Source organism: Somniosus microcephalus, unplaced genomic scaffold, assembly GCF_052327205.1.
Source record: "Somniosus microcephalus isolate GS21.2 unplaced genomic scaffold, FLI_Smic_1.0 scaffold10, whole genome shotgun sequence".
Lineage (NCBI taxonomy): Eukaryota > Metazoa > Chordata > Chondrichthyes > Squaliformes > Somniosidae > Somniosus > Somniosus microcephalus.
Genome location: NW_028225197.1, coordinates 1,538,711 through 1,564,606, shown reverse-complemented (window position 1 = coordinate 1,564,606; position 25,896 = coordinate 1,538,711). Strand labels below are relative to the sequence as shown.

The 25,896-nt window shown below is 48.3% G+C and overlaps 1 protein-coding gene across 1 annotated transcript in view; it reads right to left on the bottom strand.

Moving 5' to 3' along the window:
* Positions 1 to 5,722: 5,722 nt before the first annotated feature.
* LOC147083979 (uncharacterized) overlaps positions 5,723 to 25,896 on the bottom strand; it is a 72,148-nt gene continuing 51,974 nt past the window's right edge. Inside the window, exons 3-4 of the mRNA XM_085979992.1 lie at positions 11,479 to 11,566; positions 5,723 to 7,059 (exon numbers count right to left, since the gene is read on the bottom strand). Of these exons, the coding sequence (XP_085836118.1) occupies positions 5,842 to 7,059; positions 11,479 to 11,566 (1,306 nt within the window). The 3' untranslated portion in view covers positions 5,723 to 5,841. The remainder of the gene's footprint in view (positions 7,060 to 11,478; positions 11,567 to 25,896) is intronic.

Below are 25,896 nucleotides of genomic sequence, written 5' to 3'. Positions count from 1 at the left end.
AAATTTCCTCCAGTTTCACAGACAGCCTTTGTCACTGCAATAATTTCTTAAATGTTTAATCATTAAATCAAAAGCATCAAAAAGGAAGAGAGTAGCAAAAGTAAAGAAAGACTTGCATTTTTATAGCGCCATTCACGACCACTGGACGTCTCAAAGCACTTTACTTTTTGAAGTGTAGCCACTGTTGTAATGTGGGAAGTGCAGCAGCCAATTTTCACTCAGCAAGCTCCCACAAACAGCAATGTGATAATGACCAGATAATCGGTTTTGTTATGTTGGTTGAGGGATAAATATTGGCAACGGGGATAACTCCCCTGCTCTTCTTCAAAATACTGCCATGGGATCTTTTACATCCACCCGAGAGAGCAGACGGGGCCTCGGTTTAACGTCTCATCTGAAAGATAGGGACCAAAGTGGCAAGCTGTGTGTAGAGCCAGAAGAAGTAGGTGGGGTTTTAAATGAATTTTTTGCCTCCGTGTTCACTGTGGAGAAAGATGATGTAGGCATAGAAATCGGGCAAGGGGACTGTGACATACTTGAACATATTAGCATCGAGAGGGAGGAGGTACTAGCGGTTTTAGCAGGCCAAAAAGTGGATAAATCCCCAGGCCCGGACGAGATGTATCCCAGGCTGTTGTGTGAGGCAAGGGAGGAGATTGCGGGGGCTCTGACACAAATTTTCAGAACCTCTCTGGCCACAGGGGATGTACCAGAGGACTGGAGAACAGCTAATGTAGTACCATTATTCAAGAAGGGTAGCAGGGATAAACCAGGGAATTACAGGCCAGTGAGCCTAACATCTGTGGTAGGGAAATTATTGGAAAAGATTCTGAGGGACAGAATTAGTCTCCACTTGGAGAGGCAAGGATTAATCAGGGATAGTCAGCATGGCTTTGTCAAGGGTAAATCATGTCTGACCAATCTGATTGAATTTTTCGAGGGGGTGACTAGCTGTGTAGATGAGGGAAATGCTGTGGATGTGGTTTACATGGACTTCAGTAAAGCTTTTGACAAAGTCCCGCATAGGAGACTGGTCAAGAAGGTAAGAGCCCATGGGATCCAGGGGGCCTTGGCGCGTTGGATCCTAAACTGGCTGAGTGGCAGGAGGCAGAGGGTGATGGTCGAAGGTTGCTTTTGTGACTGGAAGCCTGTGTCCAGTGGGGTACCTCAGGGATCGGTGCTGGGTCCCTTGCTGTTTGTGATCTACATTAACGATTTGGATGAGAATGTAAAGGGTATGATCAGTAAGTTCGCGGATGACACGAAAATTGGTGGGGTGGTAAATTGCGAGGAGGAAAGTCTCAGGCTACAGGACGATATTAACGGGTTGGTCAGATGGGCGGAAAAGTGGCAAATGGAATTTAACCCGGAAAAATGCGAGGTGATGCATTTTGGACGGTCAAATAAGGCAAGGGAATACACAATGGGTGGTAGGGCCCTAGGAAGTACAGAGGGTCAGAGGGACCTTGGTGTACATGTACATAGATCCCTGAAGGCAGCGGAGCAGGTAGATAAGGTGGTTAAAAAGGCATATGGGATACTTGCCTTCATTAGCAGAGGCATAGAATATAAGAGTAGGGAGGTTATGATGGAGCTGTACAAAACACTGGTGAGGCCACAGCTGGAGTACTGTGTGCAGTTCTGGTCGCCTCACTATAGGAAGGATGTGATTGCTCTGGAGAGGGTGCAGAGAAGATTCACCAGGATGTTACCTGGGATGGAGCGCCTTAGCTATGAAGAGAGACTCTACAGGCTGGGGTTGTTTTCCTTGGAGCAAAGGAGGCTGAGGGGGGACCTGATTGAGGTGTACAAAATGATGAGGGGCATAGATAGGGTAGATAAAGAGGAACTTTTCCCCTTAGTAGGGGGGTCAATAACAAGGGGGCACAGATTCAGGGTAAGGGGCAGGAGATTTAGGGGGGATTTGAGGAGGAACTTTTTCACCCAGAGGGTGGTTGGAAGCTGGAACTCACTGCCTGAAAGGGTGGTAGAGGCAGGAACCCTCACAACATTCAAGAAGCATTTGGATGAGCACTTGAAATGCCATTGCATACAAGGCTATGGACCAAATGCTGGAAAATGGGATTAGACTGGACAGGGATGGATGGGCGGCGCAGACACGATGGGCCGAAGGGCCTCTTTCTGTGCTGTAAAACTCTATGACTCTATGACTCTATGACTCTGACAGTGCCGCACTCCCTCAGCACTGCACTGGAGTGTCAGCCTAGCTTTATGTGCTCGAGTCTCTGGAGTGGGACTTGAACCCACCACCCTTTGACCCAGAGGCGAGTGAGCTGCCCACTGAGCCACAGCTGACAACGTTGGTCCCTTAGAGGTAGAGACAGGAGAAATTATTATGGGGAATAAGGAAATGGCAGAAACGATAAAACAAATATTTTGTATCTCTTCACAGTAGAAGACACAAAAGCAAACCAAAGATGGTGGGGAACCGAGGGTTTAATGAGGGTGAGGAACTTAATGTAAAGTACTAGAGAAACTAATGGGACTAAAAGCCGACAAATCCCCTGGACCTGACGGCCTACGTCCTAGGGTTCTAAAAGAGGTGGCTGAAGAGACAGTGGCTGCATTGGTTTTGATCTTCCAAAATTCCCGAGGTTCTAGAATGGTCCCAGCGGATTGGAAGGTCGCAAATGTAACACCGCTATTCAAGAAAGGAGGGAGAGAAAAAACAGGGAACGACAGGCCAGTTAGCATGACATCAGTCGTTGGGAAAATGCTGGAATCCATTGTTACGGAAGTTGTATCAGGGCACTTAGAAAATCATAACATGGGTCGGCTGAGTCAACATGGTTTTATGAAAGGGAAATCGTGTTTGACAAATTTATTAGAGTTACCTGAGGATGTAACTAGCAGGGTAGATAAAGGGGAACCAGTGGATGTAGTATATTTGGATTTCCAAAAGGCATTCGACAAGGTGCCACATAAAATATTATTACACAAGATTAGGGCTGACGGGGTTGGGGGTAATATAGTAACATGGATAGAGGATTGGTTAACGGACAGAAAACAAAGAGTAGGGATAAATGGATCTTTTTCAGGTTGGCAGGCTGTAACTAGTGGGGTGCCGCAAGGATCAGTGTTGGGGCCTCAGCTATTTACAATCTATATTAATGACCTAGATGAAGGGACCGAGTGTAATGTATCCAAGTTTGCTGATGATACAAAGCTCGGTGGGACAGTAAGCTGTGAGGAGAACACAGAGAGTCTGTAAAGGGATATAGATAGACTGAGTGAGTGGGCAGTAAGGTGGCAGATGGAGTGTAATGTAGGGAAATGTGAGGTTATTCACTTTGGTAGGAAGAATAGAAAAACAGAATCTTTTTTAAATGGTGAGAAACTTTCAAATGTTGGTGTTGAGAGAGATTTGGGTGTCCTCGTGCAAGAAACACAGAAAGCTAGCGTGCAGGTACAGCAAGCAATAAGGAAGGCAAATGGCATGTTGGCCTTTATTACAAGGGGGTTGGAGTATAAGAGTAAGGAAGTCTTGCTCCAATTGTACAGGGCCTTGGTGAGACCACACCTGGAGTACTGGGCACAGTTTTGGTCTCCTTATCTAAGGAAGGATATACTTGCCTTGGAGGCGGTGCAGCGAAGGTTCACTAGATTGATTCCTGGGGTGAGAGAGCTGTCCTGTGATGAGAGATTGTGTAGAATGGGCCGATACTCTCTGGAGTTTAGAAGAATGAGAGGTGATCTCATTGAAACATACAAGATTCTGAAGGGGATTGACAGGGTAGATGCTGAGAGGTTGTTTCCCCCTGGCTGGAGTGTCTAGAACTAGGGGGCATAGTCTCAGGATAAGGGGTCGGCCATTTAAGACTGAGATGAGGAGGAATTTCTTCACACAGAGGGTGGTGAATCTTTGGAATTCTCTGCCCCAGAGGGCTGTGAATGCTGAGCCTTTGAGTATATTCATGGCTGAGATCGATAGATTGTTGGACTCTAGGGGAATCAAGGGATATGGAGATCGGGCGGGAAAGTGGAGTTGAGGTCGATGATCAGCCATGATCTTATTGAATGGTGGAGCTGGCTCGAGGGGCCATATGGCCAACTCCTGCTCTTATTTCTTATGTTCTTATGGACTTTCTAAAGGCATTTGATAAAGTACCACACGAGAGACCTACTCAGAAAAGAGAAGCACATGGTATTAAAGGGCTGATGGTAATTTGGGTATATAATTGGCCGAGGGATAGGAGACAGTGAGCAGTGCTGAGGGATGTTTTTCTGACTGGAGTGAAGTATGCAGTGGGTTCCCCAGGGGTCGGGATTAGGACCATTGCTTTTCTTGTTATATATAACTGACCTGGACTTGGGTATAGGTGTACAAGTTTGAAGTTTGCAGATGATACAAAACTTGGCAACGTAGTAAATAGTGAGCATAGTAGTAGCAGACTTCAGAAGGACAGAGACAGACTGTGAAATGAGCAGACACAAGGCAGATTAAATTAAATGAGGATAAGTGTGAAGTGATGCACTTTGGGAGAAACAACAGGGAGAGGCCGTATAATCTAACTGGGACTATTTTGAGGGGGTGCAAGAGCAGAGGGACCTGGGGGTCCATATTCACAAATCTTTGAAAGTGCCGCGGCAAGTTGGTGAGGCAGTTCAGAAAGTGTGTGGGATACTTGGCTTTGTAAATAGGGCCATTGAAAACAAAAACAAGGAAGTTACACTAAACCTTTACAAATCACTAGTGAGGAACATAGGACAGGAGGAGGCCATTCAGCCCCTCGAGCCTGTTCCGCCATTCAATGAGATCATGGCTGATCTGTGATCTAACTCCATACACCCGCCTTTGGCCCATATCCCTTAATACCTTTGAGTAACAAAAACCTATTAATCTCAGATTTCAAATTAACGATTGATCTCGCATCAATTGCCGTTTGTGGAAGAGAGTTCCAAAGTTCTACCACCCTTTGTGTGTAGAAGTGTTTCCTAATTTCACTCCTGAAAGGTCTGGCTCTAATTTTAGTCTATGCCTCCTAGTCCTAGACTGCCCAACCAGCGGAAACAGTTTCTCTCTATCTACCCTATCTGTTCCCCTTAATATCCTGAAAACTTCGATCAGATCACCCCTTAACTTTCTAAATTCCAGGGAATACAACCCTAATTTGTGTAATCTCTCCTCGTAACTTAACCTTTGGAGTCCGGGTATCATTCTGGTAAACCTACGCTGCACTCCCTCCAAGGCCAATATATCCTTCCTAAGGTGTGGTGCCCAGAACTGCTCACAGTGCTCCAGGTGTGGTTTAACCAGGGTTTTGTGCAGCTGCAGGGTTTTGGCCTCAGCTGGAGTCTTGTGTACAGTTCTGGGCACCACACTTTAGGAAGGATGTCAAGGCCTTGGAGAGAGTACAGAGGAGGTTGACCAGGATTGTACCAGGGACGAGGGAGTTCAGTTATGTGGAGAGATTGGAGAAGCTGGGATTGTTCCCCTTAGAGCAGAGAAGGTTAAGAGGAGGCCAAATAGAGGTGTTCAAAATGATGAGTCGTTTTGATCGAGCAAGTAGGGAGAAACTGTTCACTCTGGCAAGTGGGTCGGTAACCAAAGGTCACAGCTTTAAAATAGTTGCTAAAAGAACTAGAGGGAAATGAGGAGAATTGTTTTCACACAGAGGGTTGTTAAGATCTGGAACGCACCATCTGAAAGGATGCTGGAATCAGGTTCGACAGGAACTTTCAAACGGTAATTGTACACGTACTTGAAGAGGACTAGTTTGCAGAGTTCTGGGGATAAAGCTGGGGTTTGGGACTAAATTGGACAGCTCTTTCAAAGAGCCGGCACAGACAGGATGGGCCAAATCACCTCCTTCTGTGCTGTTAGATTCGATGATCAGTGTGAACACGCTGGTGTCTCTTAAGGCTCGTAGAGCTTTTAAAGCTCTTCCCACAGTCAGAACATTTAAAGGGTCTCTCGTCAGTGTGAACTCGCTGGTGTTCCTTCAGATCCCCGGAGCTTTTAAAGCTCTTCCCACAGTCAGAACACTGAAACGGTCTCTCGTCAGTGTGAACTCGCTGGTGTTCCTTCAGATCCCCGGAGCTTTTGAAGCTCTTCCCACAGTCAGAACACTGAAACGGTCTCTCGTCAGTGTGAACTCGCTGGTGTACCTTCAGATCCCCGGAGCTTTTAAAGCTCTTCCCACAGTCAGAACACTGAAACGGTCTCTCGTCAGTGTGAACTCGCTGGTGTTCCTTCAGATCCCCGGAGCTTTTAAAGCTCTTCCCACAGTCAGAACACTGAAACGGTCTCTCGTCAGTGTGAACTCGCTGGTGTTCCTTCAGATCCCCGGAGCTTTTAAAGCTCTTCCCACAGTCAGAACACTGAAACGGTCTCTCGTCAGTGTGAACTCGCTGGTGTTCCTTCAGATCCCCGGAGCTTTTAAAGCCCTTCCCACAGTCAGAACATTTAAAGGGTCTCTCGTCAGTGTGAACACGCTGGTGTTTCTTCAGCTCCCGGGAGCATTTAAAGCTCTTCCCACAGTCAGAACATTTAAAGGGTCTCTCGTCAGTGTGAACAAGCTGGTGTGACAGGAGGGTGGATGACAGAGTGAATCCCTTCCCACACACGGAGCAGGTGAATGGCCTCTCTCCAGTGTGGAGTGGCCAGTGTCGCTTGAGCTCCGCGGAGCTTTTAAAACTCTTCCCACAGTCAGAACATTTAAAGGGTCTCTCGTCAGTGTGAACAAGCTGGTGTGTCTGCATGGTGGATGAATGAGTGAATCCCTTCCCACACATGGAGCAGGTGAATGGTCTCTCCCCAGTGTGAACTCGCTGGTGTGACAGGAGGTTGGATGAATGAGTGAATCCCTTCCCACACATGGAGCAGGTGAACGGGCTCTCCCCAGTGTGAACTCGCTGGTGTGACAGGAGGTTGAATGACTGAGTGAATCCCTTCCCACATTCGGAGCAGGTGAATGGTCTCTCATCAGTGTGAACAAGCTGGTGTCCCTTCAGACTCCCGGAGCTTTTAAAACTCTTCCCACAGTCAGAACATTTAAATGGCCTCTCATCAGTGTGAACAAGCTGGTGTAGCTTGAGCTCCCGGGGGATTTTAAAGCTCTTCCCACAGTTAGGACACTGAAATGGTCTCTCATCAGTGTGGACAAGTTGGTGTTGCTTCAGTTCCCTGGCGCTTTTAAAGCTCTTCCCACAGTCAGAGCATTGAAATGGTCTCTCATCAGTGTGAACAAGCTGGTGTCGCTTCAGATCCCCAGTGCTTTTAAAGCTCTTCCCACAGTCAGAACACTGAAATGTTCTCTCATCAGTGTGAACAAGCTGGTGTTCCTTCAGTTCCCCGGGGCTTTTAAAGCTCTTCCCACAGTCAGAACACTGAAATGGTCTCTCATCAGTGTGAACAAGCTGGTGTTCCTTCAGTTCCCTGGGGCTTTTAAAGCTCTTCCCACAGTCAGAACATTGAAATGGTCTCTCATCAGTGTGAACAAGCTGGTGTCGCTTCAGATCCCCAGTGCTTTTAAAGCTCTTCCCACAGTCAGAACACTGAAATGGTCTCTCATCAGTGTGAACAAGCTGGTGGTCCTTCAGTTCCCCAGGGCTTTTAAAGCTCTTCCCACAGTCAGAACATTGAAATGGTCTCTCATCAGTGTGAACAAGCTGGTGTCGCTTCAGAACCCCAGTGCTTTTAAAGCTCTTCCCACAGTCAGAACACTGAAATGGTCTCTCATCAGTGTGAAGAAGCTGGTGTTTCTTCAGATGCCTGGGGCTTTTAAAGCTCTTCCCACAGTCAGAACACTGAAATGGTCTCTCATCAGTGTGAACTCGCTGGTGTGTTTGCAGGTGGGATGAACAAACAAATCCCTTTCCACACACGGAGCAGGTGAACGGACTGTCCCTGGTGTGACTGCGCCGTTGAACTTCCAACGTAGACGGGGAACTGAATCCCTTCCCACTGTCCCCACCTTTACCCGGTTTCTCCCTGGTGTGACGGTGTATGTGTCTCGCCAGGTCAGGCGATCGGCTGAATCCTCGTCCACACACCGAACACGTGTGCGGTTTGTCATCGCTGCGATCGCTGCTTTCTCCTTCCATGTGCAAAGGCCGATGATATTCAGGTCCTGATGAATCGAGCGACTCTGTCAGATCCTGACGTGATGTTTGGTCTGAGCTTCCCGCCTGTAACTGCTCCACTTCTATAACCCTGTAAATTGAGATCAGAAAAGGATCAGAGGCAAACTGTTGTTTAATTTTCCCCTTTCTGACCCTAGGGGCAGTGAAGCTGATTTTCAGGCCCCAGCTGCTGCACAGGTTGTTTGAAAGGATCAGCAGTAATGGCGGCTGCAATACCCACAAGCCCCAATGCTCCAGAAAGCGCTCTGTTGACTCTGAGTCCTGCACATGTGCTCATGGCCCCCACGATCTCCCTCCTGCTCCACAATCGCCCGTCCTGATCGGTCTGCAACGTGCATGCTCAGCACACAAAACCCCGCAGTTGGAACATCGGGCGCGCATGTGGAGCCGCAACATCTGGTATGCATGAGCGGCTCAGGTGGGGGCGAGTCGGTGTTTCGCCTCAGCCGCCAGGGAGGTGCGCATGTGCAGGACGACCCAACATTCCTCCTGTCAGCAATCATTCCCTCGTTTCTTTAATAAAAACAGAAAATGCTGGAAATACTCAGCAGGTCAGGCAGCATCTGTGGAGAGAGAAACAGAGTTAACGTTTCAGGTTGATGACCGTTCGTCAGAACTGCTTGTTCTTTAGTGTCAGCCAGTGACTCAGTGCGTAGCACTCTCGCCTCTGAGGCACAAAGTTGTGGGTTCAAGTCTCACTCCAGAAACTTGAACATTGAATGGCGGAGCAGGCTCGAGGGGCCAAATGGCCTACTCCTGCTCCTATCTTCAATGTTTCTATGTAAGTTTAGGGACACTCCATGTTGACTTTGTCCGATCCAGTCACATTTTTCCAAGTGCTCTGCTATTACATCCTTTATAATGGACTCTAGCATTTTCCCCACTACCGATCTGTAATTCCCCGTTTTCTCTCTACCACCTTTTTTGAACAGTGGGGTAACATTAGCTACCTGCCAATCCATGGGTACTGTTCCAGATTCCATCGAATGTTGGAAGATGACCAGCAATGCATCTACTATTTCTAGGGCCAATTTCTTAAGTACCCTAGGATGTAGATTATCAGCCCTGGGGATTTATCGGCCTTCAATCCCGTCAATTTCCCTACAAATACTGATTTCTATCAGTTCCTCCCTTTCATTAGACCCTATGTTCCCTGACATCTCTGGGATGTTATTTGTGTCCTCCTTTGTGAAGACAGAACCAAAATATGTATTTAAGACCAGGACCAGTGCAAGATAGATTAAGGCGATACTTAGTACAACTAAATCAGGAGGTACAAGCACTAAATAAAGTAAGGAACCAACAACAGATTAAAGATCTAGAAAGGCAGAATGCTGGACTTAAACCAGACAACTTGCCCAGAATAGGTCAACAAGTAATGACGCAAGTTATCGGAAGAAAGGGAATGGGGCCCGTTGGATGGGGCCATGTACTGTATTAATGACAAGTGATACGTGTGTTTGTCTACAGGAACCGATGGGTATGTGATGGAAGCAATGGACCCAGGTGAAACCATTTAACACTAAAGACCCCCATTCTACCCTCTCCTCTAGGGGAAAGAGCTCGGAAGATGACCAGACCTCTGTTTAAATTACAGATAAACATGGATCCAGTCGACCCTTTATATCAGCGGGTCCGTCTCGGGGAGAAGCAGCTCTCCCGGTTTACCCTTACACCTGAGAACTCATTTTTAATGTGGAAGCAAGTCATCCTCGGTTCTGAGGGACTGCCTAAGAAGAAAGAAGATATAATTGGAGTAATACTTCTTTACTCCTGTACTCAAATCCTCTTGTAATGAAGGCCAGCATACCATTTGCCTTTTTAACTGCCTTTCAGGACCACCGGACGTCCCAAAGCGCTTTACAGCCAATGAAGTACTTTTGAAGTGTAGTCACTGTTGTAATGTGGGAAACGCGGCAGCCAATTTGCGCACAGCAAGCTCCCACAAACAGCAATGTGATAATGACCAGATAATGTTTTTTCGTCATGTTCATTGAGGGATAAATATTGGGCTCAAAACACCGGGGATAACTTCTTCGAAATAGCACCACGGGATCTTTTACATCCACCTGAGGGGGCAGACAGGGGCCTCGGTTTAACGTCTCATCCGTAGGACGGCACCTCCGACACTGCAGCGCTCCCTCAGCGCTGCCCCTCCGACACTGCAGCGCTCCTTCATTACTGCCCCTCCGACAATGCGGCTCTCCCGCAGCACTGTCCCTCCGACAGTGCGGCGCTCCCGCAGTACTGCCCCTCCGACAGTGCGGCACTCCCTCAGTACTGCCCCTCCAACAGTGCGGCGCTCCCTCAGCAATGCCCCTCCGACAGTGCGGCGCTCCCTCAGTACTGCCCCTCCGACAGTGCGGCGCTCCCTCAGTACTGCCCCTCCGACAGTGCGGCGCTCCCTCAGTACTGACCCTCCGACAGTGCGGCGCTCCCTCAGTACTGACCCTCCAACAGTGCGGCACTCCCTCAGCACCGCACTGGAGTGTCAGCCTCGCTTTATATACTCAAGTCCCTGGAGCGGGATTTGAACCCACAACCTTCTGACTCTGCTATCCACTGAGCCACAGCTGACTCCAGTCTTCTACACAGTTTCATCATAACTTCCTTGCTTTTGCACTCTACGCCTCTCCTAAAGCAGGGGAGTTATGATGAATTGTTAAACAGTTTTTTTTGCAGAGTGACCCAGGCTGTGTGTAGGAAACAATTGTGCATTTGAAAGCAGCTTGTATTGTGAAGCTTGTGCCCCTTTGCCAGGCCTGCGGCCCCTCTCCCAGATTCCAGCCCCAGCTCTGTGCTGACTGAGCTGCTCTCACCTGGGGACAGCGCGTCACAATCGGCCCCAGCGCACCTGAGCTGGAGAGGAGGCCCCGCCCCCTTGCCGCGCCGCCATTGGTTGGAGGACCAGGCCGCCCAGTTCAGTCCTCCCACCTCCGCCCTCGTCCTATTTGTAAGAAGTCACACAACACCAGGTTATAGTCCAACAGCTTTATTTGAAATCACAAGCTTTCGGAGCGCTGCTCCTTCTTCACTTCACCTGAAGAAGGAGCAGCGCTCCGAAAGCTTGTGATTTCAAATAAAGCTGTTGGACTATAACCTGGTGTTGTGTGACTTCTTTCATTTGTCCGCCCCAGTCCAACTCCGGCATCTCCACACCTCGTCCTATTGGTCAGTGCTCCCGTCAGTCAGAATCACATTGCTCCGGCTCAGTCCGCCACCCCGCGCGACTGAATCCGCTCCGCTTGGTGTCCGCGGAGGTCCCGCCCGCCCGACTCTCAGGTTTGGGTTTTCTCGTATTTTACTTTATAATCTCGCTCTCCGCTCCCCCCTCACCTCGATTTAAATCGATTCCCCAACAGATGACTTTACCTCGGCCGCTGATTCCGTCTGCTCCCCGCAGGCCCCGCGCAGGCGCACTGGCAGCCTCGCACCGTTGAGAAGCTTTCCAAAAATGTTTCTTTCCGAAACAAATTGAAAACACTCATTAATTCCCCAACCTCCTCCCCTCTAAAGTGCGATTATTATTATTCTTGTTTTCCCTCATTTGTGTGGGGTGTCTTTTTTTTACCTTGCGGTGTGTGCGCCGATCCAACCGACCCCCTGGGCGTTGCGTGCTGGCGTCAGCGCGTAATCGGAGGGGTGTTTGATTGGCGGGCACCTCGCGTCAATCAGGAGCGCGGAAAACGCTGGGAGGCCCGGGCGGGCTGACGGTCCTCCAACCAATGGCGGCGCGGGAGGGAGGGAGGGGGCGGGACCTCGGTGGGCTGCAGGCCGCTTTCATGCTTTCATTGTCTGCAGGAGCTGTTAAAGGGAAGGGGAGGAGGGGGTGGGAAAAAAAACAAGCTTGTGAGTGTTTATTCCTTTGCATTACCTTTATTGCAAGGCTATTCATCAACTGCATTCATTTAAAAATAAGTGAACCTTTTCTCTCTTTGACTTTTATCCAGAACAAAGAGCCCTGGTGCTGTGAACATTTTGGTGGGCAGCCACTTTTAAAGGGACAAAGACCAGCATTATTCCTCCTCTCTCTCTCTCTCTCTCTCTTGTGAGTATTTGTGGTGGGTGAGGGGAGGGGAAGGGGGGGTGTGAGTCAAAGGGCACTGCTGCCCCTTTTCAACAAAAACAATTGCTTGGCCATTTAAAGGGGAATGGTGGCATACTGGTTCGCACTGTTGCCTCACAGCGCCAGAGACCCGGGTTCGAATCCGGCCTCGGGCGACTGTCTGTGTGGAGTTTGTACATTCTCCCCGTGTTTGCGTGGGTTTTCTCCGGGTGCTCCGGTTTCCTCCCACAGTCCAAAGATGTGCGGGTTAGGTTGATTGGCTATGATAAATTGACCCTTAGTGTTAGGGGGATTAAATATGCGGGGTTACAGGGATAGGGTGGGATATGTGTTGGTGTAGGGGTTACGGGGATCGGGTGGGATATGTGTCGGTGCAGGCTCGATGGGCCGAAATGGCCTCTATCTGCACTGTGGAGTTTCTGTGATTCTGTGGGTGCCCTCCAGGTATATAAAGGGGCAGTGCCTCTTTCTTTCTGTATCATGTAAGAGCAGGGAGGTTCTGCTTGAACTGTACAAAACACCAGTTAGGCCACCGGCTAGAGTGCTGCGCGCAGTTCTGCTCGCCCCATTGCAGGAAAGATGTGACTGCTCGAGACAGGAGACTTACGAGGTTGTTGCCAGGACTAGAGAATTTCAGCTACAAGGAAAGATTGAATACATAGAAACATAGAAGATAATCTACATCCGAGGGTACTCGAGGAAGTGGCCCTAGAAATAGTAGATGCATTGCTGGTCATCTTCCAAAATTCGAAAGACTCTGGAACAGTACCCATGGATTGGAGGGTAGCTAATGTTACCCCACTGTTCAAAAAAGGTGGTAGAGAGAAAACGGGGAATTACAGACCGGTAAGCCTGACATCGGTAGTGGGGGAAATGCTAGAGGCCATTATAAAAGACGTAATAGCAGAGCACTTGGAAAACAGTGATCGGATCGGACAAAGTCAACATGGATTTACAAAAGGTAAATCATGCTTGACTAATCTACTGGAATTTTTTGAGGATGTAACTGGTAAAATAGATAAGGGAGAACCAGTGGATGTGGTGTATTTGGACTTTCAAAAGGCTTTCGATAAGGTCCCGCATAAGAGATAGAAACATAGACGATAGGAGCAGGAGTAGGTCGTTTGGCACCACGAGCCTGCTCCGCCATTCAATGCGATCATGGCTGATATCCAAGTTCAGTACCCGGTCCCTGCTTTCTCCCCATACCCCTTGATCTCTTTAGCCTTAAAAAATATATCCAACTCCTTCTTGAATATATTTAATGAATTGGCCTACACTGCCTTCTGTGGTAGGGAATTCCACAGGTTCACCACTCTCTGGGTGAAGAAATTCCTCCTCATTTCTGTCCAAAAAGGCCTACCCCTTATCCTTAGACTGTGACCCCTGGTTCTGGATTCCCCGACCATCGGGAACATCCTTCCTGCATCTAGTGTGTCCAGTCCTGCCAGAATTTTATAAGTTTCAATGAGATCCCCTCTCATTCTTCTAAACTCCAGCGAAAACAAGTCAAATCGACCCAATCTCTCCTCATACGTCATTTCTGCCATCCCAGGTATCAGCCTGGTAAATCTTCGCTGGACACCTTCCATGGCAAGAACATCCTTCCTCAGATAAGGCGACCAAAACTGCACACAATACACAAGGTGTGGTCTCACCAAGGCCCTGTATAACTGCAGCAAGACATCCTTGTTCCTGTACTCAAACCCTCTCACTACGAAGGCCAACATACCATTTGCCTTCTTTAACCGCCTGCTGCACCTGCATGCTTACCTTCAGCGACTGGTGCACAAGGACACCCAGGTCTCGTTGCACTTCCCCTTCTCCCAATCTATTGCCGTTCAGATAATAATCTGCCTTCCTGTTTTTGACACCAAAGTGAATAACCTCGCATTTATCCACATTATATTGCATCTGCCATGCTTCTGCCCAATCACCCAACCTGTCCAAATCATCCTGGAGTTTCTCGGCATCCTCCTCACAGCACACACACCCACCCAGCTTTGTGTCGTCTGCAAATTTGGAGATATTACATCTAGTTCCCTTGTCTAGATCATTAATATATATTGTGAATAGCTGGGGTCCAAGGACCGATCCCTGCGGTACCCCACTAGTCACTGCCTGCCACTCGGAAAAAGACCCGTTTATTCCAACTCTTTGCTTTCTATCTGCTAACCAGTTCTCTATCCAAGTCAATACCTTACCTCCCAATCCCATGTTCCTTAACTTTACACGCTAATCTCTTATGTGGGACCTTATTGAAAGCCTTCTGAAAGTCCAAATACACCACATCCACTGGTTCACCCTTATCTATTTTACTAGTTACATCCTCAAAAAATTACAGTAGATTAGTCAAGCACGATTTACCTTTTGTAAATCCATGTTGACTTTGTCCGACCCTGTCACTGTTTTCCAAGTGCTCTGCTATTACATCTTTTATAATGGACTCTAGCATTTTCCCCACTACCGATGTCAGGCTTACCGGTCTGTAATTCCCTGTTTTCTCTCTACCACCTTTTTTTAATAATGGGGTAACATTAGCTACCCTCCAATCCATGGGTACTGTTCCAGATTCCATCAAAAACCCAGCAGCTTCTCCTCCATCTCCACTCCAGCTCAAACTGCTGCAACAGGCGGCCAGGGACCGACTTCCATCACCTGCAATAAAACTCTTCCCGACAGCCGCTGACTAATGGCGGCCGCAGCACCCACAATTCCCCGCGCCCCAGAAACCGCTCTATCCAACGCGCTGATTTCCCCGCTGAGAGTGCGCATGCTCCCCGGGGCCACGGGCCATTCTGGGAGCCTTGCTCCTGTCATTTGTCCAGAGTCGGACTCGGTGGAACCGGCTGAGGAAACCGAGAAGCGGCGGCTCGGATGGGGGAGGCGCTGCACCCTGGGTTTCCTGGTGCCGGGGCTGTGGCCGCACGTCCGCCAGGCCCGGCTGCTCTGATTCTGATTGAGGTTTTTGATGAGGTAACAGAGAGGGTTCATGAGGGCAATGCGGTTAACGTGGTGTACATGGATTTCCAAAAGGCGTTCGACAGCGTGTAAAGTTAAGGCACATGGGATTGGGGGCAAGGTATTGACTTGGATAGAGAACTGGTTAGCAGACAGAAAGCAAAGAGTTGGAATAAACGGGTCTTTTTCCGAGTGGCAGGCAGTGACTAGTGGGGTACCGCAGAGATTGGACCTTGGACCCCAGCTATTCACAATATAAATGATCTGGACGAGGGAACTAGATGTAATATCTCCAAGTTTACAGACGACACAAAGCTGGGTGGGCGTGTGTGCTGCGAGGAGGATGCCGAGAAACTCCAGTTTGATTTGGACAGGTTGGGTGATTGGGCAGAAGCATGGCAGATGCAATATAATGTGGATAAATGCGAGGTTATCCACTTTGGTGTCAAAAACAGGAAGGCAGGTTATTATCTGAATGGTAATAGATTGGGAGAAGGGGAAGTGCAACGAGACCTGGGTGTCCTTGTGCACCAGTCGCTGAAGGTAAGCATGCAGGTGCAGCAGGCGGTTAAAGAAGGCAAATGGTATGTTGGCCTTTGTAGCGAGAGGGTTCGAGTACAGGAACAAGGATGTCTTGCTACAGTTGTACGGGGCCTTGGTGAGACCACATCTTGAGTATTGTGTGCAGTTTTGGTCACCTTATCTGAGGAAGGATGTTCTTGCCATGGAAGGAGTGCAGCAAAGATTCAGCAGGCTGATACCTGGGATGGCAGGAATGACGTATGAGGAGAGATTCGATCGATTGGGCTTGTACTTGCTGGAGTTTAGAAGAATGAGAAGGGATCTCATTGAAACTTATAAAATTCTAACAGGACTACACAGACTAGATGCAGGAAGGATGTTCCCGATGGTCAGGGAGTCCAGAACCAGGGATCACAGTCTAAGGATAAGGGGTAAGCCATTTAGGACAGAGATGAGGAGGAATGTCTTCACCCAGAGAGTGGTGAACCTGTGGAATTCTCTACCACAGAAGGCAGTAGAGGCCAATTCATTAAATATATTCAAGAAGGAGTTAGATATATTTCTTAAGGCTAAAGGGATCAAGGGGTATGGGGAGAAAGCAGGGACAGGGTACTGAATTTGGATGATCAGCCATGGTCCCATTGAATGGTGGAGCAGGCTCGAGGGGCTGAATGGCCTACTCCTGCTCCTATCTTCTATGTTTCTATGTTTCTGTCCTATGAATGTGCCTCCTTATTGTTGCTTCTGCATGCTAACTTCTGAAAGTTAGCATGCAGGTACAGCAAGTAATTAGAAAGGCAAATGGAATTGCCTTTATTGTAAGGGGTATGGAGTATAAAAGTAGGGAAGTTTTGATGCAACTTTACACCTGGAGTACTGCGTACAGTTTTGGTCTCCATATTTAGGGAAGGATATACTTGCATTTGATGCAGTGCAGAGAAACATAGAAAAATAGTAGCAGGAGTAGGCCATTCAGCCCTTCGAGCCTGCTCCGCCATTCAATATGATCATGGCTGTTCCTCTATCTCAATACCATATTCCCGCTCTCTCCCCATACCCCTTGATGCCTTTTGTGTCTAGAAATCTATCTATCTCCTTCTTAAATATATTCAGTGACTTGGCCTCCACAGCCTTCTGCGGTAGAGAATTCCACAGGTTCACCACCCTCCGAGTGAAGAAATTTCTCCGCATCTCAGTCCTAAATGTCCTACCCCATATTCTGAGACTGTGACCCCTCGTTCTAGAATCCCCAGCGTGGGGAGACATCCTCCCTGCATCCAGACTGTCTAGCCCTGTCAGAATTTTATACGTTTCAATGAGATCCCCTCTCATTCTTCTAAACTCTAGTGAATACAGGCCTAGTCGCCCCAATCTCTCCTCATGCGACAGTCCTGCCATCCCAGGAATCAGTCTGGTGAGCCTTCGCTGCACTCCCTCTATGGCAAGTATATCCTTTTCTTAGGTAAGGAGACCAAAACTGCACACAGTACTCCAGGTGTGGTCTCACCAAGGCCCTGTATAACTGTAGTAAGACATCCTTGCTCCTGTACTCAAATCCTCTTGCAATGAAGGCCAACATACCATTTGCCTTCCTAACTGCTTGCTGCACCTGCATGTTTGCTTTCAGTGACTGGTGCACAAGGACACCCAGGTCCCTTTGTACATCAACATTTCCCAATCTATCACCATTTAAATAATACTCTGCCTTTCTGTTTTTCCTACTGAAGTGGATAACTTCACATTTATCCACTTTATACTGTATCTGCCATGTATTTGCTCACTCACTCAACTTGTCTAAATCGCCTTGAAGCCTCTTTGCATCCTCCTCACAACCCCACCTAGTTTCGTGTCATCAGCGAACTTGGAAATATTACATTTGGTTCCCTCTTCCAAATCATTGATATATATATTGTGAATAGCTGGGGCCCAAGCACTGATCCCTGCGGTATCCCATTAGTCACCGCCTGCCACCCCGAAAAAGACCCATTTTTTCCTACTCTCTGTTTCTGTCTGTCAACCAATTTTCAATCCATGCCAGTATATTACCCCCAATCCCATTGCCTTAATTTTGCACACTAACCTCTTATGTGGGACTTTATCAAAGGCCTTCTGAAAATCCAAATACACCACATCCACCGGTTCTCCCTTATCTATTCTACCAGTTACATCCTCAAAAGGCTCCAGTAGGTTTGTCAAACACGATTTCCCTTTCATAAATCCGTGCTGACTTTGTCTAATCCCGTTGATATTTTCTAAGTGTCCTGTTATCGCATCCTTTATAATAGACTCTTCAGCATTTTCCCTACTACTGATGGTAGGCTAACCAACTAGTGCAGCAGCTGGGGCCTGAAAATCAGCTTCACTGCCCCTGGGCTGGGAAAGGGGGGCATGAGGCAACATTCTCCCTCTTACCCCTTTCTACACTCCTTTTACAGGGTTTTAGAAGTGGAGCATTTACAGACAGGAAGTTCAGACCAAACATCATGTCAGGATCTGACAGAGTCGCTCGATTCATCAGGACCTGAATATCATCGGCCTTTGCACATGGAAGGAGAGAGCAGCGATCACAGCGCAGACAAACCGCACACGTGTTCCGTGTGTGGACTCGCCTTCAGCCGATCGCCTGACCTGGCGAGACACATGCACCGTCACACCGGGGAGAAACCAGGTAAAGGTGGGGATGGTGGGAATGGATTCAGTTGCCCGTCTACGTCAGAAGTTCAACCGCACAGTCACCCCGGGGACAGTCCGTTCACCTGCTCCGTGTGTGGGAAGGGATTCACTTGCACATCCCACCTGCTGAGACACCAGCTTGTCCACACTGGGGAGAGACCCTTTAAATGTTCCGACTGTGGGAAGCGCTTGAAAAGCTCCAGGGCTCTGACCAGACACCAGCGAGTTCACACTGACGAGAGAGCATTTCAATGTTCCAACTGTGGGAAGAGCTTTAAATGCTCCGGGGATCTGAAGGAACACCAGCTTGTTCACACCGATGAGAGACCGTTTACATGTTCCGACTGTGGGAAGAGCTTTAAAAGCCGCTGGGCTCTGACCACACACCAGCGAATTCACACTGGGGAGAGGTCGTTCACCTGCTCCGTGTGTGGAAAGCGATTCACTGATCCATCCAACCTGCTGAGACACCAGCTTGTTCACACTGATGAGAGACCGTTTCAATGTTCTGACTGTGGGAAGAGCTTTGAAAGCTCCAGGGATCTGAAGGAACACCAGCTTGTTCACACCGATGAGAGACCGTTTACATGTTCCGACTGTGGGAAGAGTTTTAAAAGGTCCAGGGTCCTGACCAGACACCAGCGAGTTCACACCGGGGAGAGGTCGTTCACCTGCTCTGTGTGTGGAAAGGGATTCACTGATTCATCTAACTTGCTGATACACCAGCGAGTTCACACTGATGGAGAGACCCTTTAAATGTTCTGACTGTGGGAAGAGTTTTAAAAGCTTCAAGGTTCTGACCAGACACCAGCGAGTTCACACTGGGGAGAGACCATTTCCCTGCTCTGTGTGTGGAAAGGGATTCACTGATTCATCTAACTTGCTGATACACCAGCGAGTTCACACTGATGAGAGAACCTTTACATGTTCTGACTGTGGGAAGAGCTTTAAATACTCCAATCGCCTGCTGAGACACCAGCGAGTTCACACTGTTCTGTAGCGCAGGGCCCTGCAGACAGCTGGGGTGACATGAACGTGGAATGGATGAATGTTTTATAAATTCCTGTACTATTGTTTAATCTTTCAAACTGTTGTGCTGATGATTCTGTTGATTTGACTGTTCATGTTATTTTTTTTCCCTTATCACAGGCAATTACCTATTAATAGTCAACCATGTGCCCCCTTTTTAAAGGGGCACAACCAATAAAACCTGTAACATTAAAAAAAAGTTTAAAGGAAACTTAAATTAAATTAAAATTCTATTTTCGGTGGTGATGATGCACGCCAGTCCCTCTGGTACCCACCGGTCGCGGAAGGCCTCGAGCGTGCCGGTGGACTGTTCATGTTATCACATAGAATAGGTCGACAAGTAAAGGCACAACGTCTGGGTGTGAATCTAATAATATCCTCACGGACCGTATAGGTGTGATACCCAGACGGGCTTGTGGTTATGGTCTGGTCACAGATGGACTAAATCCCCTTTACTCACCTCTACAACAGGTGATGGAGATTCACAATCTGCACAGGGTGGAGAAGGAACCTCGGAACAGGATGAGGCCATTCAGCCCCTCGAGCCTATTCCACCATTCAATCAGATCACGGCTAATCCGTATCTCACTCCATCTACCCACCTTGGTTCCGTAAGCCTCAATACCCATAACCAACAAATTCTATCAATCTCCATTTTGATATTTTCAGTTGACCCCCAGCCTCAACAGCTTTTTGTGGGAGTGTGATCCAGATTTCCACTACCCTGTGTGTGAAGAAGTGCTTCTTGACATCACCCCTGAACGGTTGAGCTCTAATTTTAAGGTTGTGCCCCCTTGTTCTGGACTCCCCACAGCTCCACCAGAGGAAATAGTTTCTTTCGACCCTATCAACTCCTTTAGTCATCATAAACACCACAATTAGATCACTCCTTAATCTCCTATACTCGAGGGATTACCAGCCCAGTCTGTGCAACCTGTCCTCATAATTTCACCCTGTCAGCTCCGGTATCATTCTGGTGAATCTGTGCTGCGTCCCTCCAAGGCCAGTGTATCCTTCCTGAGGGGTGGGGCCCAGAACGGAACAGGAGGGCAACAGAAAATGCTGGAAATACTCAGCAGGCCAGGCAGCATCTGTGGAGAGAGAAACAGAGTTAACGTTTCAGGTCTGGGACCCTTCATCAGAACTGGAAAAAGCTGGAGATGTAACAGATATTAAGCAGGTGCAGAGACAGGGGGGGGGGGGGCGGTCAGGAGGGGAGGAAGGAATAGAAAGAACATCCTGTACTTTTGTAAGAGGCAGGAAAGATAAAATGTTGCAAATGGGAGTGGCAAAAATCATACTGCATGAAAAATGGGGGCAGGGATAATTATCTGAAATTGTTGAACGTGATGTTGAGTCTGGCAGGCTGTAATTACCCCTGCCCCCGTTTTTCATGCAGTATGATTTTTGCCATTCACATTTGCAACATTTTATCTTTCCTGCCTCTTACAAAAGTACAGGGTGCTCTTTCAATTCCTTCCTCCCCTCCCCCCCCCACCCCGTCTCTGCACCTGCTTAATATCTGTTACATCTCCAGCTTTTTCCAGTTCTGATGAAGGGTCCCAGACCTGAAACATTAACTCTGTTTCTCTCTCCACGATTGCTGCCTGGCCTGCTGAGTATTTCCAGCATTTTCTGTCGTTATTTCAGATTTCCAGCATCCGCAGTATTTTGCTATTATAGACATGGCGGAAGCACTGGTATGGAAGGTGGCATCGTCAGAACAGACACAGCGGAGATGGAGAAGCTGATTTTCAGGCCCCTGTTGCTGCACAGGTTGGTTGAAAGAATCAACAGTAATGGCGGCTGCAAACAAGCCCCCGCGCTCCAGAAAGTGCTCCGGCCGCCGTGCTGAGTTGTGGCTGACCCTGCGCATGCGCCCCATGGCCCCACCCTGTCCTGCTCCACAGGTGCCCGGCCTGCACCGCGCATGCTCAGCACACACCCTGCGACCCTGTCAATCATCCTCCTGCGCGCTGGGCCCCTGAGCTCCAGGCTGCCACACGGGGCTTTCTTTGTAAAGTCGGTGTTGGTGAAGAGCCGCAATCAGTGAGGGAAAGTGAGTTTTCCCCCAGATCCGATTGAAATCAGAGTTGGGGAGAGAATAAAGGGGAATCCAAACCTGAGAGTCCGCGGATCCGGGCCCCGAGCAGAGCTTCTTCAGTTTGGCGGAGCGCGCTCCAGTGACACGTGACTCGTGCCCAGGGCCTGATTGATGGGAGCTTGCGACCAATAGGGAGCGAGTGGGGCGGGGCTGGAGGAGCGAGCCGGCGGCGGGTCCTCCAACCAATTGGGGAGCCTGAGGGGCGGGACTAGCGCCGGCTGATTGTCTGATCCGCAGGGCAGCGAGTTTCTCCAGTCCCTTGTTCAGGGCCCGGGGCCAGGGGAGGCTGTGGGCCTTTATTCCCCTCATTGGACACAAGGCTCTTTGGCTCACAACACACGGGCTCAGATTGCAATACAGACTTTTTAAATTCATGAATCAAAGGGACAGGGTCTCTCATTCTGTTGTGGGACAGTTCTTGGGACAGACTGTATCTCCCCCTCTCCTCCACACAGGGATTTGTGCTGGTTAAAGGGACAGCGATTCTCCTTGTTCTGCGAGTTTGTAATTAACTTTATCCCATATTACAGACTCCAGGAGTTTACCAATAACTCCTCGAGTCTTGGTTATGATCTTCCAGAATTCCCTAGATTCTAGAATGTTCCCCAGGGATCGGAAGGTGTCAAATGTAACCCCGCCATTCAAGAAAGGAGGGCGAGAGAAAACAAGAACCCCTGGGCCAGTTAGCCTGACATCAGTAGTACGTGCAAAAAAGATTCACAAGGATGACACCAGAACTGGGAGGATATACTGATCAGGAAAGGCTGAACAGGCTGGGGGCTCATTTCTCTGGAAAAGAGTAGGCTGAGGGGTGACCAGATAGAGGTCATCAAGATTATGAAAGGGATTGATAGGGTAGATGTGCAGAAAATGTTTCTACTTGTCGGGGGAGACCAGAACTAGCTGTCATAGATATAATAATATATAAGAGAGAGAAATAGCACCAGAGTAAAGAAAAGTTCAGAAATAGGAGGAATCAGACGGGGCAATAGCAAGGCAGACTAAGATGTGTTTGGAGGGCATGTGTGTAAATGTACATAGTCTGGTAAATAAGGTTGGTGAGCTGCAGGCACAAGGTGCCACAGGGGACTCTGATATAGGGGCAATAACAGAGACCAGACTCAAAGAAAGGGAGGATTGGGGTCTTAATATTCCTGGCTACAAGGTATTCAGGAAAGATAGGGAAGGAAAAAGAGAAGGGGTGGCAGTATTGATCAAATAAACTATTACAGCATTGGAGAGGGTGATGTAGTCGAGGGAGCAAAGGCAGGTTTGAATTCAGGAACAATCGAGGAGCGATTACACTGCTGGGTGTTTACTACAGGCCACCAAATAGTGGGGCGGAGATAGAGGAGCAGATTTGCAGGCAAATTACAGAAAGATGCAAGAATTACGGCGGCACGGTGGCATAGTGGTTAGCACTGTTGCCTCACAGCGCCAGAAACCCAGGTTCGAATCCGGCCTCGGGCGACTGTCTGTGTGGAGTTTGCACATTTTCCCCGTGTTTGCGTGGGTTTTCTCCGGATGCTCCGGTTTCCTCCCACAGTCCAAAGATGTGCGGGTTAGGTTGATTGGCTATGATAAATTGACCCTTAGTGTTAGGGGGATTAAATACGTGGGGTTACGGGGATCGGGTGGGATATGTGTCGGTGCAGGCTCGATGGGCCGAAATGGCCTCTATCTGCACTGTGGGGTTTCTGTGATTTCTGTGAATTACAGCGTAGTGATAATGGGGGACTTCAATTATGCGAATATAGATAGTAACAGTGTAAAGGGCAAATTGGGGAGGAATCCCTGAAATGTATACAAGAGAACTTTCTGGATCAGTGTGTTTCCAGCCCAATGAGGAAGGAAGCAGAGCTGGATCTAGTTCTGGGGAATGAAGTGGGGCGAGTGGAGCGTGTTTCAGTGGGAGTGTATTTGGGGGAACAGTGATCATAATATCATCAGGTTTAGAATAGTTATAGAAAAGGACAAAGAACAATCAAGCATAAAAATACTTAACTGGAGGAGGGCTAACTGCAGTGAGAGGAAAAGGGATCTAGCCCAGGTGGATTGGAGTCAAAAATTGGGAGGCAAAACAGAAAATGACCAATGGGAGGCCTTCAAAGAGGAGCTGGTTCGGGTACAGAGCAGACACATACCTATGAGGGGGAAAGGAAGGGCATCCAAAGCTCGAGCTCCCTGGATGACTAAAGATAGAGGTTAAAGTGAGAGAGAAAGAGGAGGTTTATGACAAATGTAAGGTTGATAATACAGTGGGGAATCATGCTGAATATAGAAAGTACAGAGGAGATCTAAACAATGGAATAAGAGGGGCAAAGAGAGAGTATGAGAACAGATTAGCAGCGAACATAAAAGGGAACCCAAAAGTCTTTTATAAAGACTTAACTAGTAAAAGGGCAGTCAAAGGAAGGGAGGGGCTGATTGGGGACCTAAAGGGAGATTGTCTTGTGGAGGCAGAGGGCTGGGCTGAGGGACTAAATGAGAACTTTGCATCTGTCTTCACTGGAGAAGAGGATGCTGCCAGTGTAGCAGTAAAGGAGGAGGCCGGAGCGATACTGGATAGGATACAAATAGATAAAGAGGAGGGACTTCAAAGGTTGGCAGTCCTCAAAGTAGAAAAGTCACCGGTCCGGATGGGATTTGTCCTCGGTTACTGAGGGAAGTAGGGGTGAAAATTGTGGAGGCTCCGGCCACAATCTTCCAATCCTCCTTGGACATGGGGGTGGTGCCAGAGGACTGGAGGATTGCAAATGTTACAGCCCTGTTTAAAATAGGGGAGAGGGATAAACCCGGCAACTACAGGCCAGTCAGCCTAACGTCAGTGGTGGGGAAACTTTTAGAGACAATAATCCGGGACAAAATTCATTGGCCCTTGGAAAAGTCTGGGCTAGTAACTGAAAGTCAGTTTGTTAAAGGCAAATCGTGTCTGACTAACTTGATGGAGTTCTTTGATGAAGTAATGGAGAGGGTTGAGGGTAGAGCGGTTGATGTTGTGTATATGGACTCTCAAAAGGTGTTTGACAAAGTCCCACATAATAGACTTGTTGGCCTTAGTTCATGGGATTAAAGGGACAGTGACAGCATGGATCTAGAATGGGCTCAGGGACAGAAGGCAGAGAGTAGTGGGGAACGGCTGTGTTTCAGACTGGAGGGAGGGATTCAGTGGGGATCCCCAGGGCTCGCAATTAGGACCACTGCTCTTTTTGATCCATATTAATGACCGGGACTTGGGTGTACAGGGCTCAATTTCAAAGTTTGCAGAGGACATGAAACTTGGAAATGTCGTAAACAGTGAGGATAGTAACAGACTTCAGGAGGACACAGACAGACTGGTGAAATGGGCAGAAACGTGAGATGAAATTTAACACAGGAGTGTGAAGTGATACATTTTGGTAGGAAGAATGAGGAGAGGCAATAAAACTAAATGGTCCAGTTTTAAAGAGGGTGCAGGAACAGAGAGGCCTCGGGGTGTATGTACACAAATCTTAGAAGGTGGCAGGACAAGTTGAGAAGGCTGTTAAAAAGCATACAGGATCCTTGACTTTATTAATAGAGGAATAGAGTACAAAAGCAAGCAGGTTATGCTAAGCCTTTATAAAACACTGGTTAGGCCTCAGCTGGAGTATTGTGTTCAATTCAGGGCACCACACTTTAGGAAGGATGTCAAGGCCTTGGAGAGGGTGCAGAGGAGATTTACTGGAATGGTACCAGGGATGAGGGACTTCAGTTATGTGGAGAGACAGGAGAAGCTGGGATTGTTCTCCTTGGAGCAGAGAAGGTTAAGGGGAGATTTACTGGAATGGTACCAGGGATGAGGGACTTCAGTTATGTGGAGAGACTGGAGAAGCTGGGGTTGTTCTCCTTGGAGCAGAGAAGGTTAAGGGGAGATTTACTAGAATGGTACCAGTGATGAGGGACTTCAGTTATGTGGAGAGACTGGAGAAGCTGGGGTTGTTCTCCTTGGAGCAGAGAAGGTTAAGGGGAGATTTACTAGAATGGTACCGGGGATGAGGGACTTCAGTTATGTGGAGAGACTGGAGAAGCTGGGGTTGTTCTCCTTGGAGCAGAGAAGGTTAAGGGGAGATTTGATAGAGGTGTTAAAAATCATGAATAATTTGGATAGAGTAAATAAGGAGAAACTGTTTCCAGTGGAGGAAGGGTCGGTAACCAGAGGACACAGATTTAAGGTGATTGGCAAAAGAACCAGAGGTGACCTGAGGAAACTTTTTTTCCCACAGCGAGTTGTTGTGATGGGGAACGCGCTGCCTGATAGGGCGGTGGAAGCAGATTCAACAGGAGCCTTCAAAAGGGGACGGGATAAATACTTGAACTGAAATAAATTGCAGGGATATAGGGAAAGAGCGGAGGAGTGGGACTAACTGGATTGCTCTTCGAAAGAGCCGGCACAGACTCGATGGGCCGAATGGCC